At 34.6% G+C, this 20,093-nt stretch overlaps 1 protein-coding gene across 2 annotated transcripts in view; it reads left to right on the forward strand.

Annotated features, from left to right (window-relative positions):
* Nucleotides 1–20,093, forward strand: part of DIAPH3 (diaphanous related formin 3) — a 550,258-nt gene that overhangs the window by 355,666 nt on the left and 174,499 nt on the right. For both annotated transcript variants that reach the window (XM_022561162.3, XM_030762514.2), the window contains one exon: nt 17,570–17,705. In XM_022561162.3, coding sequence (XP_022416870.2) covers nt 17,570–17,705 — 136 coding nt within the window. The remainder of the gene's footprint in view (nt 1–17,569; nt 17,706–20,093) is intronic.

The following is a 20,093-nucleotide window of genomic DNA, read 5'->3' on the forward strand; positions in this document are numbered from 1 at the left end:
GCCCCGGTCCGGGAAGATCCCACATGCCGCGGAACGGTTGGGCCCGTGAGCCATGGCCGCTGAGCCTGCGCGTCCGGAGCCTGTGCTCCGCAACGGAAGAGGCCACAACAGTGAGAGGCCCGTGTACCGAAAAAAAAAAAAAGAGAGAGAGAGAAGGACAGAAAAAACACTATTGGCTTAAGGCTACTTTTTATGTTATGTTTAAACATTACCATGTTTATATGGAATATTGTTGGGCTTTGGTTGGATGTTTTCCTTGAAGAGCTGATTAGCAATAGCTCAAAAAAAAAAAAAACATGCTGTCCTATCAACAGGCCTATCTTTAACCACCATTCTTCATGGCTGCTGTCTTGTGCCTAATCGTGCCTTTATTTAGCCTCATGATTGGCAGATGAAAAGAAAAAGAATATTTTTATAGTATATCACTTCAGAACACAAGAGAAGAGAACATATTTAATGGAAAAATCAAGTTCTACTTTGGGAAAACCTTAATTGTGAACATTTCATACTTTATTTATTAAAGACATTGTTTAATAGTTTGAAAAATCTCATTTGCTTGAAAATTTTGCAAAGTACTTGGACGAATTACAAACAAACTCATGGCATAATTATGAAGGGCCAGTAATGTTAAGTCCCTGATGGGCTAATAAGTAATTTGGTGTTTCATCTGAGGCTGACTTTACAATAAAGAGCAACTTGAAGCTAAAACTGTTTAATCATCAGCACCTGTACATCCTTTGGGACATTCTCAAAGGATAGTTTTCCATTTTCATAAGTTTCACGGGTCGTAGGAAGTTCAACTAAAAACACTTTGTCTTGAATGTTAAGATGATGAAGCGTTGGTGCCGGTGTATAGTATATCATGCTTTCCTGTTCTCACTGATAGCATTTTTTAATTGGATTTGGTAATACCAGAGAAAATAATTTGATTAATTTTTACTGTCATTCTAGATTCCTTTCTAAAGCATCTACCTTATAATTATTGCAAATAAACTTTTCTAAGAATAAACATATTTTCCATGAGGTAGTTATAATCTATTTAGTTAAACAAGTAATTTTGATGGAAAGCTGATAAGTACATCACATACCTTTTACATTCTTAGAGACTTTTATGACTGGTATTAATTATCTAAATGTTTTTTCTTTCATGTTGTGTATATACAGGAGTACAGGAATGCATTTTTAAAGTAGTCATCAGGAATTTCTGGGAAGCAGTCATTCCATATGGCTGAGTGTTGCCTCTTCTTAAGGTTAGGTAAAGTCCTAACAAGCATTTAGTGGGAATGTGCTGGACTCTTATGTGGTCGTTTACTTTGAGAGAATTAGCCTATGTCTTCATAGTCCTAACATCCATCTCTTTGGAAAGCATGCAGATTTAAATTCAGTTTGTCTAATCTCATTTTAGGGACTTGAGACAAAATTTAATACTTAGGCAAGAAGAAAAGATTTTTGAGTTTAGTAAAAACTGTATTAAGGGATCCCTGGCTGACATAGCTTAAATATCCATTAATGGTGAAAGAAATATAACTCTGAACAAGAAGACACTTATAAACTTAATATTTTTTTCATTTAATAAAATTGCCAAAATTTTCTGTTACAAAAATATACAAGACATTATCATATGTTGAAAAATGTTGAGTTGGACAGATTAAACTATTTAAATAGGCTAAGAATCAAATGGAGAAGTGCAATCAAAAAGTCAGGATCGGGCTTCCCTGGTGGCACAGTGGTTGAGAATCTGCCTGTTAATGCAGGGGACACGGGTTCGAGCCCTGGTTCTGGGAGGATCCCACATGCCGTGGAGCAACTAGGCCCGTGAGCCACAACTACTGAGCCTGTGCGTCTGGAGCCTGTGCTCCGCAACAAGAGAGGCCGCGATAGTGAGAGGCCCGCGCACCGCAATGAAGAGTGGCCCCAACTTGCCACAACTAGAGAAAGCCCTCGCACAGAAACGAAGACCCAACACAGCAAAAATAAATAAATAAACTAATAAACTCCTACCCGCACCATCTTCTTTAAAAAAAAAAAAAAAAAAGGATCTGTGGAAGTCTGCTTGTGTCTTATACTCAAAATTTTATTTTACTACAATTTTATCTTATAACTTAAGGCTAATATATTTGTCAAGTAAAGGCATAGTTGTAATATAGACTATTTCTTAGGCTTTTTGGGGAGGGGGTAATATGCACATTGATTTTTTTTAATTTTACTTTTGGGGAAAATAAAACAACTATTAATTGTATAATTGGGCAATGTTTTAAGTTAGTTTATCAGAAAAGTCAAATTTCAAGTGAGGAATTTATCGGGGGGAAGAACACAGGAAACTAAACTCTTTTCCAGAAAAAAAGCTCTTAAAGCTTACCAGAGTATTAAAAACAATGTCTGTGTGTGTGTGTATGCCAGGCACTTCTGTAAGCCATTTACATGTATTAGGTCATTTAATTCTTAAAATATCCCTATAAGCTGTGTATGTGTACATTTATATATAATTCATATATATATATATATATATGTATTAAATTTTTAGCAGTAAATAGCTAGACTTGAGGTCGAGAGTACACCTAGCTTCCATGTTTAGTTCATCTCTTTATCTTCCCTGCCAAGTAATCTAGCTGTACTGGATGCATGCTTTGATGGTACTTCCTATCAACTCCATGTACAATCATATTCCAATGTCTCTGTATGGAAGGAATTTATATTCTCATAAGATCTGTGAAAATTGGCGTCCCACCTTTTTCTTGATAGAAACATATAAATGATGTAAGCTAGAAATTGCTCTTCATTGATTTGTTACTGGATAAATAATTGTGTGTTTGAGGTATTTGGTTAATGACATAGTAATAATGAAAATAATTTTATAAGTTTGTAATAATATAATATTACTACTAATAATATTAATAATTGCTAACATTTATATAGTTCTTACGATGTGCCAGGCACTTCTGTAAGCCATTTTCATGCATTAATTTATTTAATTCTTAAAATATCCTCATAAAGTAAGTATTATTTTACCCATTTTACTGAAGAGGAAGCTGAGATACAAGTCACACAGCTATTTAGTGTCAGGTGGAGATTCAAACAAAGACAATATGACTTCAGATTTCCTCCTTCTAACCAGTATGCTCTTTCTAATATACAGTAATAAGCTCAGATAGATTTTTAAAAATGATTTCTGAAAGCAGTGAAAGGTCACATTTACTGTATTTTTTAAGACATTCTTTTCATTCAGCAAACTGTTTTGAGTGCCTGCCTAGGACTTACTTTATATGGCTGTGCAATGTTAAATTGTTTACCTTTAGATTCTAAAACATACATGTATAATGTACCCAGGGAGAAATATACAGTGTATAAGAACTGCCACATTATACAAAAGTATTTAAAATTTTATTTTTCATTTTATTTATTTATTTTTAAATTTATTTATTTTTGGTTGCGTTGGGTCTTTCATTGCTGCGCGCAGGCTTTCTCTAGTTGCTGTGAACCGGGGCTATTCTTCGTTGCAGTGTGCGGGCTTCTCATTGAGGTGGCCGCTCTCGTTGCGGAGCCGGGGCTCCAGGCACGCGAGCCTCAGTAGTTTGGGCATGCCGGCTCAGTAATTGAGGCGCATGGGCTTAATTGCTCTGCAGCGTGTGGGATCTTCCCGGACCAGGGATCGAACCCATGTCGCCAGCATTGGCAGGCGGATTCTTAACCACTGCACCACCAGGGAAGTCCCTACGAAAGTATTTAAGAAATAAAGATTATGTGTTGGTCAACCTTCTATAAGAACAAACTTTTGAGGACTTTGCTTTTCACAATATGTTAATAGGGATTCCTTTTTTTTTTAACATCTTTATTGGAGTATAATTGCTTTACATTGTTGTGTTAGTTGCTGCTTTATAACAAAGTGAGTCATCTATACGTGTACATATATCCCCATATCACCTCCCTTTTGCATCTCCCTCCCACCCTCCCTATCCCACCACTCTAGGTGGTCACACAGCACCAAGCTGATCTCCCTGTGGTATGTGGCTGCTTCCCACTAACTATCTATTTTATGTTTGGTAGTATATGTAAGTCCATGCCACTCTCACACTTTGTCCCAGATTACCCTTCCCCCTCCCTGTGTCCTCAAGTCCATTCTCTACATCTGCGTCTTTATTCCTGTCCTGCCCCTAGGTTCTTCATAACCATTTTTAAAAAACTTTTTAGATTCCATATATATGTGTTAGCATACAGTATGTTTTTCTCTTTCTGACTTACTTCACTCTGTATGACAGACTCTAGTTCCATCTACCTCACTACAAATAATTCAATTTCGTTTCTTTTTATGGCTGAGTAATATTCCATTGTATATATGTGCCACATCTTCTTTATCCATTCACCTGTCTATGGACACTTAGGTTGCTTCCATGTCCTAGCTATTGTAAATAGTGCTGCAATGAACATTGTGGTACATGACTCTTTTTGAATTGTGGTTTTCTCAGGGTATATGCCCAGTAGTGGGGTTGCTGGGTCATATGGTAGTTCTATTTTTCATTTTTTAAGGAACCTCCATACTGTTCTCCATAGTGGCTGTATCAATTTACATTCCCACCAACAGTGCAAGAGGGTTCCCTTTTCTCCACACCTTCTCCAGCATTTATTGTTTGTAGATTTTTTGACGATGGTCATTCTGACCAGTGTGAGATGATACCTCATTGTAGTTTTGATTTGCATTTCTCTAATGATTAGCGATGTTGAGCATCCTTTCATGTGTTTGTTGGCAATCTGTATATCTTCTTTGGAGAAATGTCTGTTTAGGTCTTCTGCCCATTTTTGGATTGGGTTGTTTGTTTTATCGCTATTGAGTTGCATGAGCTGCTTGTATATTTTGGAGATTAATCCTTTGTTAGTTGCTTCATTTGCAAATATTTCCTCCCGTTCTGGGGGTTGTCTTTTCACCTTGCTCATTGTTTCCTTTACTGTGCAAGAGCTTTTAAGTTTCATTAGGTCCCATTTGTTTATTTTTGTTTTTATTTCCATTTCTCTAGGAGGTGGGTCACAAAGGATCTCACTGTGATTTATGTCATAGAGTGTTCTGCCTGTGTTTTCCTCTAAAAAAATGTGTCTGGCCTTACATTTAGGTCTTTAATCCATTTACAGTTTACTTTTTTGTATGGTGTCAAGGAGTGTTCTAATTTCATTCTTTTACATGTAGCTGTCCAGTTTTCCCAGCACCACGTATTGAAGAGGCTGTCTTTTCTCCATTGTATATTCTTGCCTCCTTTTTCAAAGATAAGGTGACCGTATGTGCGTGGGTTTATCTCTGGGCTTTCTATCCTGTTCCATTGATCTGTTAATATGGATTCTTAAATATCCATCCCACTGCAATACAACAAAGCATTTTAAAACATGGCTGTTTTGTGTGAAAGCAAGGGAGATCTCTGAGGGTAAAAAGGGTTAAAGAGAAAAGGACAAAGCTGAAACTTACATGTTGAACATAACATAGGTACACAAGGGGGAAAGCCAGGCATGCCCTGGGATGCCAAGATTAAGGGCTAAATGCAGGTTAGGTACACTGCGTAAGATTTATGTGCCAAGCCTAGGACAAAAGGAAATTAAACTTATACAGGTTACAAATAATACCTGATTATTTACAGAAGCAAATTAAAAACTCTGTGCAAGAGGCAATTACAATTTTGATCCTCTAGATTCTTGCAAATTAAGGTTAATCAAATAAGAGCACTTAATCGCAATCAACAAACACACAAAGAAACAAGGCGTTGTGTGGTGAAATGATCATGATAGAACAGAACAATAGATATAACCCCCCAAGACTCTAGATATTGAATAACAATTTTTGATGTTGAAGTAAATAACAGATGAGATTAAAGAGAAAGAAACAGGAAATTACCAAAAATGACGAAGTAGGTTTGAAAAAGAATTAAGATAGAATTTAAGGAAATGGAAGCATGATGGTTGAAATTAAACATGTATTAAACAGCAGACTACATTCAGCTGAAGAAAGAAATGGCAAATTAGACAATAGATCTAAAGAAATTGTCCAATGCCATCCAGGGAGACAGTAAGATTAGAAGTGTAAAAGACATGTTAAGAAACATGGAGGGCAGGGTGAGAAGGGCTACCCCTTGTACCATGAGAGTCTCAGAAAGATAGACTCGAAGGAATGAATGAAAGACAATATTCAGAATGATGGCTGTGAGTTTTCCAGATCAAGAATCCGTAGAATAGGAAGTACAACCTACACCAAGCCAGATGAATAAAATGAAATTCACTTAAAAAATATTGTAGTGAAACTGTAGAACACTAAAAGACAAAATATTAAAAGCAGCCAAAGAGAAAGATACAATCACTAATGCAACAACAGATACAGATGACTTCTCATTAGAAAAAATGGAAAATAGAAGAAAGTGAGATATTTTCAAGTGTTGAAAAAAAATTACTGTTCTCTTAATTTGGGGTATTCAGCATAAGCTCTTTATAGAACAAGGGCAAAATTAAACTAATTTCATATAAACAGATAATAAAGGTGTTTTCTGTGACTATCCCTTTGTTAAAAGACCTTCTAAAGCAGAGATTGGCAGACTTTTCAATGGGCCAGATATTAAATATATGCAGCCTCTGTTGCAACTACTTAGCTCTGCTATAGCCATGCAAAATCAGCCATGGTCAGTAGGTAAATGAATGGGTGCAGCTATGTCCCAATAAAACTCCATTTACAAAAATAGGTGGCCGAACAAGTATTGTAGTTTGCTCACCCCTGCTCTGAAGGATGCATTTAAAGAAGCAGAATTTTTACTTAAAGAAAAATTTGAGAGACAAGAAGGCATACCTACCATGAAACTAAATGTATAGAAATGAAGTATACAATAAAACAATGTGTAGCTTGTTTTGCAGAGAAGGGGAGACAGAGCTTAACTATTGGACAAATTGTTAAGTAAATTGAATGATATGTTTGGAGTTCAGGTATTTTATATTCTCTGTATTGTTCAAAGGGGAGAAAGGGAGGTCAAGATATCAATTAACTTTAAACATCATTAATTTGTGTGATAAAATTACAAGTATAGTCAGTAAAAAATAGTATAAGTTCCAAACTATAGGGTGAGAAATGGACTAAGAAAGACATATGAAGTAAAACAAACAGACAAAAACTACATGTAAAAGGAGGATAGATTAAACAGGACAAATAGAAGAAATAATGTAAGTTGTGGACACAAATATTTTACAAATTATAATAACATTTTAAAAGACCATAAGATTGGACAAAAAACAAAACATAGTCTTATGCTGTTTATAAGAAACTAACCAATAACCCAAGGATATGGAAAAGTTTGAAGTAACAAAACAGTTAATGAAATACAAGGCAAATATTAATTAAAAGAAAAAGGGAAACTATGTTAATAACAGATAAAATAGACTTAAGGGAATATTATTTCATGATAAAAAGCTTAATTCACCAGAAAGATACGATTCAAAAATTTGCATGTGCATTATAACATGGCATCAAAATAAACATGTAAATTATGGTAAACTATAGGAATAAGTTGACAGATAGCATTATATTGGAAAACTTCAACAAAGTTCTCTAACTTATTGATGTGTCAAGCATAAAAATATTGCCAAAGATATGGGAGCTTTAAACAATTCAATTAATAGATTTGATTTGATACATGTTTATAGAACCCAACCCAGCAATTAAAGAACACATATTCTTCTCAATCACAGGTAGACCTTTTGTCAAGTTAATCGCATACTAGAGATTGTGAAACAAATCTTGATAAATTTGTATGTTTCAGGTTTATTCATTGACCACAATAACATGAAGTTAGAAATAAAATTTTAAAAGGGTGACCTTTTAAAACCTTTTTTAAAAATTCTAAAAACATACTAAATTACTCATGTATCAAGGAAGAAATCATAGAAAAAAAACAGACCTGAAAGTACTGAAAATACATCAGAATTTGTGGGCCAAAATAATAGTGGTGTAAAGAAATTTATACCCTAAGTCTTTATATTAAAAAATCAGAAAGACAGGGCTTCCCTGGTGGCACAGTGGTTGAGAGTCCGCCTGCTGATGCAGGGGACACGGGTTCGTGCCCCGGTCCGGGAAGATCCCACATGCTGCGGAGCGGCTGGGCCCGTGAGCCATGGCCGCTGAGCCTGCGTGTCTGGAGCCTGTGCTCCACAACGGGAGAGGTCACAAGAGTGAGAGGCCCGCGTACCGCAAAAAAAAAAAAAAAAAAAAATCAGAAAGACAAAGTTAATAAGGTAAGCATCTGACTTCAGAAATTTAAAAACAATTATACAATCCAGAAAAAATGGAAGGAAATGAAGGGGAAAAATGACTTAAGAGAATTTTTAAGAACCAAAATGTGCTTATTTCGATAAGACAAGTTAATTAGATAAATTTCTGAAGAGATTAATCAAGAAAAAAGAGAAACAATATTGAGAATGTAAGGAATATAACTATAGATATACTAAAAAAAAGAGCATACTGTAAAAATTTGTAGACCAGAATCGGAAAGGTCGATGAAATGGATAACTTCCTAGGAAAAAAATTACATATTGAAACTGACTTTAAAATAAATAGAAAGCTTGAATAGGTCTATGACTAATTTTTAATTTAATGACTTCAAATCTTCCAACAAATTAAATACTTGGCCCAGAAAGTTTTACAAATGAGTTTTCCCAAATTTTAATTAAACAATTATTCCAAACTAATAGAGTGTAAAAAAAATTATGACCAAATGTTCAAAAAGGTAAATTCTTCATGTCCAAGTTGAGCTTATCTCAGAAATGGAAGTGTGGTTTAGTATTAGAATATCCATGTCACTACATTAAGAGTTTCAATAGATTGAGAAAACATTTGATAAAATTCAACTGTTGTTCAGATTTTAAAGCAAGAACAATAAACTGGTTGAACCCTCTATCCCTAAATATGAAATGTAGGACAAAGGGAACCTTCTTTACCTAATAATGGAAATTTAACTTTTAGCTACTACAGTACAATAAGACAAGAATGAAAAGTATAAAAACTGAAAAGGAAGAAACTAATCGTCCATTATGTACTTCTTATTTTTAATAATTTTAATAATTTTCCTGTAGGTTCCTTTTTGCATTATTCATAGGAATAATTCATAGGAATAATGCAAAAATGAACCTACAGGAAAATTATTAAAAATAAGAAATTTTATCAATGGAATGTATAGAATCAACTACATTTTTACACATTAGTTACAAAATATTGAAAAATCATAATTTTTAAAAAATACATCATTTATAAGAAATAGGAAGAGAAGATACAGACAACAAATCTAACAAAAGATGTCCAAGACCTGAATGGGGTAAATTCTAAGTATTTTCAATAGACTTTTAAAAGATGAAACTTAATGGAGAGCCACATCCTGTTCATAAATAGAAAGATTCATTATTGATATAAAGATATTGATATAAAGATATCAATTCTCAATTAATCTACAGAATCAGCAATTCTGTTCAAAATCCTAATAAGCTTTTTCAAAACACTTAATAAGTCTATTCTGAAATATAGATGACAAAGCAAAGGCCCAAGGATAGTGCAGTCATTTCTAAAGAAGAAAAGGAAGAAGAAAAAGAATATATAAGCTATCATAATTAAGACAGAGTGTTATTGGTGCAAACATGGATACATTGATCAAATGTACTAAAACAGCCCCAAAACATCAACATGTATATGGACACTTGAAATCCAGAAGAGATGGCTTTGTAGATCAGTGGGGGAAAGGATAGGCTACTTGTGAAATTGTTATGGGTCAACTCATTTTTCATATGAAAAAATTAAATCGGATTCCCAGCTCATTTTATTCACAACTGTATTCACAAATGTTGATCACAGTTAAATAAAGTAGGTACTGAAATGTGAGCATCATTTAAAATTTTAAGAAGAAAATATGGAGGAATATTGTTGTCTTTGATGTAGGGAAGGATTTCTTAAATAATATATTAAAGGTATCAACAATAAGGGAAAAGAGATTTTTGACTACTACATAAATTTGAGAACTTCTGTTTACTGCAAGACAATATACATAAAGTACAATGACATTTACAATCCAGGATATATTTAAAAAGCACAAAGCTAACAAAAGATTAGTATCCAAAATATTTGAAGAACTACAGTCATTAAGAAAATGATAACCTAATGGAACAGTGGATAAGAGATAGGAATAGGCATTTCATAGAATAGGAAATACAAATATTTTATAAACATGTGAGAAAATAGTTAAATTAATAACATAGATATACAAGTTAAAAGCATGATGTGATACTATTATATACCTTCCATATAGGTAAAAACTGATGATAACAGTCTTGGTGAGTATGTAGGCTATGATTACGTACTGATGGTGGGGGTGTACTTTGGCTCAACCGCTTTGAAAACACTTTCACCTCACCTAGTGAGACTGAAGACAACCCTCTCCTTTCATTTATCAGTTGTGCTCCTATCCTAGAAAGCAGTGGCTTTCAAAGTATTTGACCCTAACCCACGTTGTAAAATAATATTTTATAATGGGACCCAGAACTCTTATATTTATATATTTTTTGAACAGAAACAAGCAATACTTATCCTCACTGCTTATGTTATGTTCTAAAATGTTCTGTTCTCTTTCACTTAAAGAGTATCTTTCAACAATTTCTAAACAGATCTAAGAGCCAATGAGACCTGCCATTAAAAAAAAAACTCTTACACATATACACAGGGAAACATACAAAAATGTTTGTAACTGCATGGTTCATCATAGCCCCAAATTGGAAACAACCCAAATCCCACTGATAGGAGAATAAATAATAAAACACAAGTTATACATAAAAATATGGATGAATCTTAGAAACGTAGAGTGAAAAAAGCAAGTCATAGAAGTTTACAATAAAGGATAATGCAAATATAAAAAACTCAAAGATAACATTTATGATAATAGCCACAATTTCTGGAGGATTATACTCTGCAAGACTTCTAAATTTTACATACATACACATACACACATTCATTTAAACTTACTGGCTTTGGTTTATTTTGCTTTCTCTGAGAGAAAATGTGTTGTATAATGCTATAATGTGTATTTAAACTAGTAGTGGGAAAGTTCTTGTTATTACATTTAGTTATGTAGAAAACAAACTCTAGGAGGAAAACAATTGTGAACTGGTGTATTTTATTTTCTTCCAAAATACACAGACATGAGCACATACAGACACACGTATATTTGTTAACATATATCTATATATTTTTGTATGTACATTTATTAATATACCTCTGTATTTTTTAGAGATATTTTAGAATCTTCTATTACCATAAAAAGCACGTGAGCCTTAGGAACCCAGGTAAATTATTGGTTATACCTTTGAAGTGAACAGTCAAAATGTGACTGACGTTTTAAAATCCTCTAGACTGGTAAGCCCATAGATCTTTCAGACAAGAGCATGTACCAGGCTGTGTCTGGAAGTTTTGCAAGCACTCAAAGAATTTCTTTTGGCATTACATAGATGAAAGTAGTCAGTGGCAGTGCAATTTATTTACCAACTGACTATATGGAAAACCAGGTCAAGAATAAGTTGATTAAAAAAGAAATTGTTTTCTTATACATAACTATGTATATGGTTCACCCGTAACTTTCCTTTCTGGCTTCAAATTTTAGAATTGAAGTAACTAAGAGGCAATGATATCTAGAATAATGCGGTTTTCTAAACTTTTCTGTTTTAGGCTGCTTTTACTTCTCAAAATTTAGAATAAAAGAAAACTCCAAATTACTATTTGAACTGAGATAGTATTTTCAGACTAACTGCCTATTTCTATGCTGTCTGTTGGTATTTTTCCAGCTAAAATTCTTCTATTAGTTATAATGTTAGAATAAGATATGTTTTCAATGAGATAGGCTTTTAAATGAAACTCTATAGTGCATTTTCCATAAAACAGAATAGCTTTAAGAACTACTTCAGACCTTATTTCTAAAGGTAAACATTATTTTTATAGATCCTAAGAAGTAAATTTGACTTTTTATTGCCCAATGGAATATTAAAAGGGTGTGGCAGTTATATCTGGTAATAGGTGATCTATTCAATGTTCTCATTGAAATGCATCCAGTCATTAAAGTAGAAAATTCACATCTGGAAATTGTATGCTTTAATAAGTTTGAAAAATAAGCTACATGATATATTTTTTGTCTATTACCCGTTCCTCTTACTCATTTCCCTCAAACAAGAAATAAGCTTTGATTCCCAAATATTTGCCTAACCTTTGTCCTCCACAATCCACCTTTCCTTTCCCATCTCCCTTATACATACATACACAGGTGCACATGCACACACACATACAGATATACACACTTGTCTGTGAAACCACACGTCTTTTCTTTTTAATAGATCTTTACTGGAGTATAATTGCTTCACAATACTGTGTTAGTTTCTGTTGCACAACAAAGCGAATCAGCCATATGCATATACATGTCCCCATATCCCCTCCCTCTTAAGCCTCCCTCCGCTCCTCCCTGTCTCACCCTCTAGGTCATCGCAAAGCACCGAGCCGAGCCTATCTCCCTGTGCTATGCGGCTGCTTCCCACCAGCCAGCTATTTTCCATTCGGTAGTGTATATATGTCTATGCTACGCTCACTTCGCTCCAGCTTCACCCTCCCACCCCATGTCCTCAAGTCCCTTTTCTATGTTTACCTCTTTATTGCTGCCTTACAACTAGGTTCATCAATACCATGTTTTATTGTTTGTTTATTTTTTAGATTCCATATATATGTATTAGCATATGGTATTTGTTTTTCTCTCTCTGACTTACTTCATTCACTCTGTATGGCAGACTCTAAGTCCATCGACCTCACTACAAATAACTCAATTTCATTTCTTTTTATGGCTGAGTAATATTCCCTTGTGTATATATATGCCACATCTTCTTTATCCATTCATCTGTCAGTGGACGCTTAGGTTGCTTCCATGTCCTGGCTAAATAGAGCTGCAGTGAACATTTTGGTACATGACTCTTTTTGAATTATGGTTTTCTCAGAATATGTGCCCAGTACTGGGATTGCTGGGTCATATGGTAGTTGTATTTTTAGTTTTTTAAGGAACCTCCATAATGTTTTCCATAGTGGTTGTATCAATTTACATTCCCACCAACAGTGCAAGAGGATTCCCTTTTCACCACACCCTTTCCAGCATTTATTGTTTCTAGATTTTTTGATAATGGCAATTCTGACCTGCATGGGTTGATACCTCATTGTAGTTTTGATTTGCATTTCTCTAATAATTAGTGATGTTGAACATCTTTTCATGTGCCTCTTGGCCAACTGTATGTCTTTGTTGGTGAAATGTCTATTTAGGTCTTCTGCCCATTTTTTAACTGGATTGTTTGTTTTTTTGATATTGAGCTCCATGAGCTATTTGTATATTTTGGAGTTTAATCATTTGTCTCTTATTTCATTTGCAAATATTTTCTCCCATTCTGAGGGCTGTCTTTTTGTCTTGTTTATGGTTTACTTTGCTGTGCAAACGCTTTTAAGTTTAATTAAGTCCCGTATGTTTATTTTTCTTTTTATTTCCATTACTCTAGGAGGTGGGTCAAAAAAGATCTTGCTGTGGTTTATGTCAAAGAGTGTTTTTCCTCTAAGAGTTTTATAGTGTCTGGTCTTACATTTAAGTGTTTAATCCATTTGAAGTTTATTTTTGTATATGGTGTTATGTAGTGCTCTAATTTCATTCTTTTACGTGTAGCTGTCCAGTTTTCCCAGCACCACTTATTGAAGAGGCTGCCTTCTCTCCATTGTATTTTCTTGCCTCCTTTGTCATAGATTAGGTGCCCATATGTGCGTGGGTTTATCTCTGGGCATTCTATGCTGTACCATTGATTTATATGCCTGTTTTTGTACCAGTACCATTCTGTATTACTGTAGCTTTGTGGTATAGTTTGAAGTTGGGGAGCTTGATTCCTCCAGCTCCATTTTTCTTTCTCAAGATTGCTTTGGCTATTAGGGGTCTTTTGTGTTTCCATATGAACTGTAAAATTTTTTGTTCTAATTTTGTGAAGAATGCCATTAGTAGTTTGATAGGAATTGCACTGAATCTGTAGATTGCTTTGGGTAGTATAGTCATTTTCACAATATTGATTCTTCCAGTCCAAGAACATGGTATATTTCTCCATCTGTTTATGTCATCTTTGATTTCTTTCATCAGTGTTTTATAGTTTTCTGAGTACAAGCCTTTTGCCTCCTTAGGCAGGTTTATTCCTAGATATTGTGTTCTTTTTGTTGCAGTGGTAAATGGGAGTGTTTCCTTAATTTCACTTTCTGATTTTTCGTTGTTGGTGTATAGGAATGCCAGAGATTTTGTGCATTAATTTAGTATCCTGCAACCTTACCAAATTCATTGATTAGTTCTAGTAGTTTTCTGGTGTCATCTTTAGGATTTTCTATGTATAATATCATGTCATCGGCAAACAGTGATAGTCTTACTTCTTCTTTTCCAATTTGTATTCCTTTTATTTCTTTTTCTTCTCTGATTGCCATGGCTCGGACTTCCAAAACGATGTTGAATAATAGTGGCGAGAGTGGACATCCTTGTCTTCTTCCTGATCTTAGAGGAAATGCTTTCAGTTTTTCACCATTGAGTATGATGCTTGTTGTGGGTTTGTCATATATGGCCTTTATTATGTTGAGATAGGTTCCCTCTATGCCCACTTTCTGGAGAGTTTTTATCATAATTCGGTGTTGAATTTTGTCAAAAGCTTTTTCTGCATCTATTGAGATGATCATACGGTTTTTATTCCTTAATTTGTTAATGTGGTATATCACATTGATTGATTTGCATATATTGAAGAATCCTTGCATCCCTGGGATAAATCCCACTTGATCACGGTGTATGATCCTTTTAATGTGCTGTTGGATTCTGTTTGCTAGTATTTTGTTCAGGACTTTTGCATCCATGTTCATCAGTGATATTGGTCTATAATTTTCTTTTTTTGTGATTTCTTTTTCTGGTTTTGGTATCAGAGTGATGGTGGCTTTGTAGAATGGATTTGGGAGTGTTTCTCCATCTGCAGTTTTTCGGAAGAGTTTGAGAAGGATCGATGATAGATCTTCTCTAAAAGTTTGATAGAATTTGCCTGTGAAGCCATCTGGTCCTGGACTTTTGTTTGTTGGAAGATTTTTAATTACGGTTTCAATTTCATTACTTGTGATAGGTCTGCTTATATTTTCTAATTCTTCCTGCTTCAGTCTTAGGAAATTATACCTTTCTAAGAATTTGTCCATTTATTCGTGGTTGTCCATTTTATAGGTTGCCTTCTCTTTTCCTAACTTATGTTGACTTTTTAGCAGCTGTCATCTTATAGCTGGTGCTTAACGTATGCTGCATCAATATGAAGCCACATGGTGGAAAAAATATAAACTGTAGCTAGCTTTCAAGTCTTGCTTCTGCCTCTTACTTTCATTGGAGTGAACAAGCACACAATTATTCTGAGTCAGAATGGAGGATGCAGATTCCATTTTGAGGAAAGGAGGGATTGCATATTAAAATATGTATTATTGCAGCTGGTATTTCATAGTTTAGCAATAGTATTTAGTGTTACTATATGTCACAAACTGTGAAGAATCTGAGAATTTATCAAAGTTTCATGATTTCCAAAGTTTTGTGGATGTTGGTAAAGACAAAAGACCATGGGGTCAGAAACAAAGAACGGTTTATTACAGCACTAGTCATAGCTATAGTAAATAATTTCATAGATTACTGATCTCAGGTTCCCACAGGGCAATGTGAAGAGGGCTGGGTTTAATACCTACACACATAGTGCTTTGTATTACTGGAAGGAAATCCTGAATTTAGGGAACCCAATCGTTTTTCAGAATTAGTAAGACTATTTGACCTTTGCTCCAGTTTATCATACTGGACAGTAAACAAATCCATTTGCTTAAGAGGTAGACACTACCTCTACCAAGAGTGTTCATTATATAAATATCTTTGAAAAGATAGTTTGGAACAAAGGTGCTTCATTAGTACTTGTAACTTAGAGTACTTAGTTTCGCATTCTCTTACTTGAAAGTCTTTAGTTGTTTCCTACTTCCTTGAAAGAAACTCTAACCCCCTATCTTGTTCTAGAAGATCCTAAATGATCAGGCCCCAGCATATCTTCTGACCTTATCTAACACCACCATACTGGCCTCTTTCTTCTCTCTCCAACCCATCAACAGCCTTTGCATTTGTTTTTTCCCAGATCATTATCTGGGTAGCTCCTTGACTTTGAGCTTGAATCAAATCAGAAAGGGAAGCCTTATCTGACCACCTAATGTAAGTTAACTGTCCAGGCATTCTATCACATCATTCTTTTAATTTTTTTTTTGTAGTACTATATTTATTAAAGATTTTAATTGTTTATCGTCTGTCTTTTCCTCCTGTCCCACCCTATCACACAGAATGTAAACTTGTTTTAGAACTATATCTCTATTTCCCAAGTCTTTAGGTTAGTACCATTTACTATTCAGTCTCTCAGTAAATGTTTATTGCATGGATGGATGAATGGATGAGTTTAATATTCCCTTTATTCTGTGCTTTTTTTTCCTCCTTTTTTCTTTGCAATTTTCCTTTTATTGTTTTGATCAATAATACTTTATTTTGTTTTTTTATTTTATTTCTAAAGAAGAACTTGCATTATCCCTAGGGTAAAGAAAAAAGAAGAATATTATAGTAAAGAAGAAATTAAAGCCTCCCCCCCAAAATAACATGCCACCTACTTGCTAAAGTTTAATTATATACTTTTCTACTTAGTTCTGTTAGTGATAAACTAGCAATTAGATAACCTGTTTGGATTCATTGGTCCTGAGACTATGGTCTCCACAGAAGAGTGTAATATGATGCCATGCTGTTTGTTGGCACTTTGAAAAATCTATGATTACCTGCTAATTCCCACAAATGCCACATGAGTGGCATTTCTTGATTTGCATAAAACTTTAAAAAATAAGAATGTAACTAATCACATATCTATTGAGATCTTCTTATGGTTCACATGTCATTATTGGTTTTGATGAACAGTCAGAGGGCCTGACTTTGAAATGCTAAATATTTCTTTAGTCATCCTTATGACACTTCTCTCTGTATGAAAGAAATTGTTAGATAATGGTTTGTAATATAAGGTAGCCATTACAAAATTTCAGCTCTTTTCTATCATTTCTTCCGTGATTATTTTTCTCGTACTCAATAGTTTACTTAGCAGAGGAGGTACGGGAGACTGATACATATTCTAGACACTCTTTTGGAAGTATGTATAGGAAAATGGTTTTGATTTGTAAATTAAATGCTCTTTTATCTTTAGTTTCTGTCTTCCTTCTCTTAGTTGATTTCACTAATATGCAGGTGTTTTAAATATAACAGTTGTATTTTTACATACATAACACATTTAACAAAGGTTCATGTGCTAATATTTTAAAAGATTGTGTTACTAATATAAGAAGTAGCCATTACTTAAAGGACATTTAATCACAATTCTACAGATTAATAATTTTCCATTTTCTTTGTGGAATCACTGTGGTTAATATTGATCATTTTCCAAAATTTGTTTGTAATAGCAAGCAATGAAGGACAATTTCAAAAAAAGAGAAGCAGAGGAAAAAGAAAAACGTGCCAGGATAGCCAAAGAATTGGCAGAGAAGGAAAGACTTGAACGCCAACAAAAGAAAAAGCGCCTATTAGAAATGAAGACTGGTGAGTACTATCAAATTTGCTATTTATACTGTGTACACCAAGATTAATATGGGTTACTTTATCAGCAGTTTAATATACTTCTGTGAAAAAGGAAGACATGATCGCTTATTTGTATACCTAAACAGTAGAGCAATTCTTTCTTTTATGGGCTTTCCCCACTTTAGTTTACTAACAAGTAGTGTTTTAATTCTGATATTGGTCATAGGTGATTTTGGTCCTCCGGTGTACTGTTGTAGTTCCATTATATTAGCAGTTCTTTGGCAACTACTTAAATAACCAGTTCTTTGGCTACTACTTAAATAACCAACCTGCAAGAATTTATGTCAGTGAATAAATTAACTATAGGAAACTGTGGGAAATTCTCTGGGACAAGTAACCTGTTTTCTTTAACAAAATACTCTTAAGGAAGGGGAAAATATGATGGATGGGAAACTTACTGATTAAAAGAGACTTAAAGAGACATATCGACTAATTGTAATAAATGAAACTTATATATACTCTGATCCAAACAAATGTAGAAAAAAGTAGTCTGAAAAATTTCAATACTTTATTTTTTCTTGTAGACGTGACAACATTGTTGTGAATATGTTTTAAAGTCTCTTTTAGAGACTCGTACTGAAAGTTTATAGATGAAAAGATATTATATCTGGGATTTCAGTCAAAATAGCCTAGCATGACTGGAAAGTAGGCAGGTGTATAGATGACACAAGATTGGCTGTAAATAATGCGTGGTAAAGTTGGGTGATGGGTACTTGGAGGGTTGGATGTGTTCACTATACCATTTTCTCTACCTTTGTATTTTGAAATTTTCTGTTTTTATAAAAAAAATTATTTTATTTATTTTTGGCTGCGTTGGGTCTTTGTTGGTGCGCACAGGCTTTCTCTAGTTGCTGCGAGCGGGGGCTACTCTTCGTTGCGGTGCGGTGGTTTCTCTTGTTGTGGAGCACGGGCTCTAGGCACGCGGGCTTCAGTAGTTGTGGTACATGCGCTCAGTAGTTGTGGCTCACGGGCTCTAGAGCGCAGGCTGAGTAGTTGTGGCGCACTGGCTTAGTTGCTGTGTGGCATGTGGGATCTTCCTGGACCAGGAATCGAACCTGTGTCCCCTGCATTGGCAGGTGGATTCTTATCCACTGCGCCACCAGGGCAGTCCCTGAAATTTTCTTTATTAAAACATTCTTGGGGGCTTCCCTGGTGGTGCAGTGGTTGGGAGTCCTACTGCTGATGCAGGGCATGCGGGTTCGTGCCCCGGTCCGGGAGGATCCCACATGCCACGGAGCGGCTGGGCCCGTGAGCCATGGCCGCTGAGCCTGTGCGTCCGGAGCCTGTGCTCCGCAACGGGAGAGGCCACAACAGTGAGAGGCCCGCATATAGCAAAAAAAAAAAAAAACGTTCTTGGAAAAAATTTAAAAGAAAACGTAGAAAAACTACTGTTTTACAGAGACGTATATGTATATTTTCTAAAGCTAAAAGTTACCACTAAGTTAGAAGCAAAAGAATTAAGTAAATTGTAGTTATATTTTTACCCTCTCAAAATTCTGTCTCTTCCACCTCCAAGCCACTAAGGATTGCAGAAAACTTTAATTAAAATCCATCAACTTCACTGCTCAATTGCCATAGTTTACAACTCAGGGCTGCAAATTCACCTAAGGTTTCCCTGGGGTAAACCGAGATGCCTTTTTTGCCTTCTTTACTTTCACTTTTACAGGCATATTTTATCTTTAATAAAGCAAGCTGAGTATCTTAATGTATTGTACATGTTTCTTCTAGGGGAAAAAATTATCCAAGCACAATTTCTTGTTCACAGGAGTACATTTGAAATTCAGGAAGTGTTCTCAAAAGTATCTGAAAGTGTTAACAAAATGGAGATCAGGAAAACTTAGCAATGATTTTTAAAAGAAACTTCTGGACACCTTTTTAAAATAATGTATTACTGCCTAATTTACCAGACATTCTGATATTGAACATTAGCTCATTTTGTGTTGGTTAACAAGTCATCTAGATGAGTTACTTGATGGCAGATTGGCTGTGTACTGTTTGTGGGTTTTACCTAGGGGTCTGTCACACAGAGACTTTTTAGCAATGAGTCTGGAAAGTTGAAACCTGACAGGAAGCAAAAATTTTAATGAAACCTCACATCCAATGTAATCTTAATAATGTTTTCATTTAAATTTCTATTTCTCCTGAAGGAAGTTTCCATTTTTAAAAATAACTAATTTTATTTTCCAATTTGAAAATAATATTTTCATGTTATAGAAAATCACCTAAAAAGTATTGGATCAAAGACCATTATCCATAATCCAAAGAATCACTGTTAATATTTTGACACATTTTTCCTTCAGTTTTAAAAGCTTGTACCTTTTAACAACGTGAGTTTAGTGTCTCACATTA

This window comes from Delphinapterus leucas, chromosome 18 (assembly GCF_059928025.1).
Source record: "Delphinapterus leucas isolate spDelLeu-1000000601 "Yukka" chromosome 18, BTC_Dleu_Yukka2, whole genome shotgun sequence".
In the NCBI taxonomy this organism is placed as follows: Eukaryota; Metazoa; Chordata; class Mammalia; order Artiodactyla; family Monodontidae; genus Delphinapterus; species Delphinapterus leucas.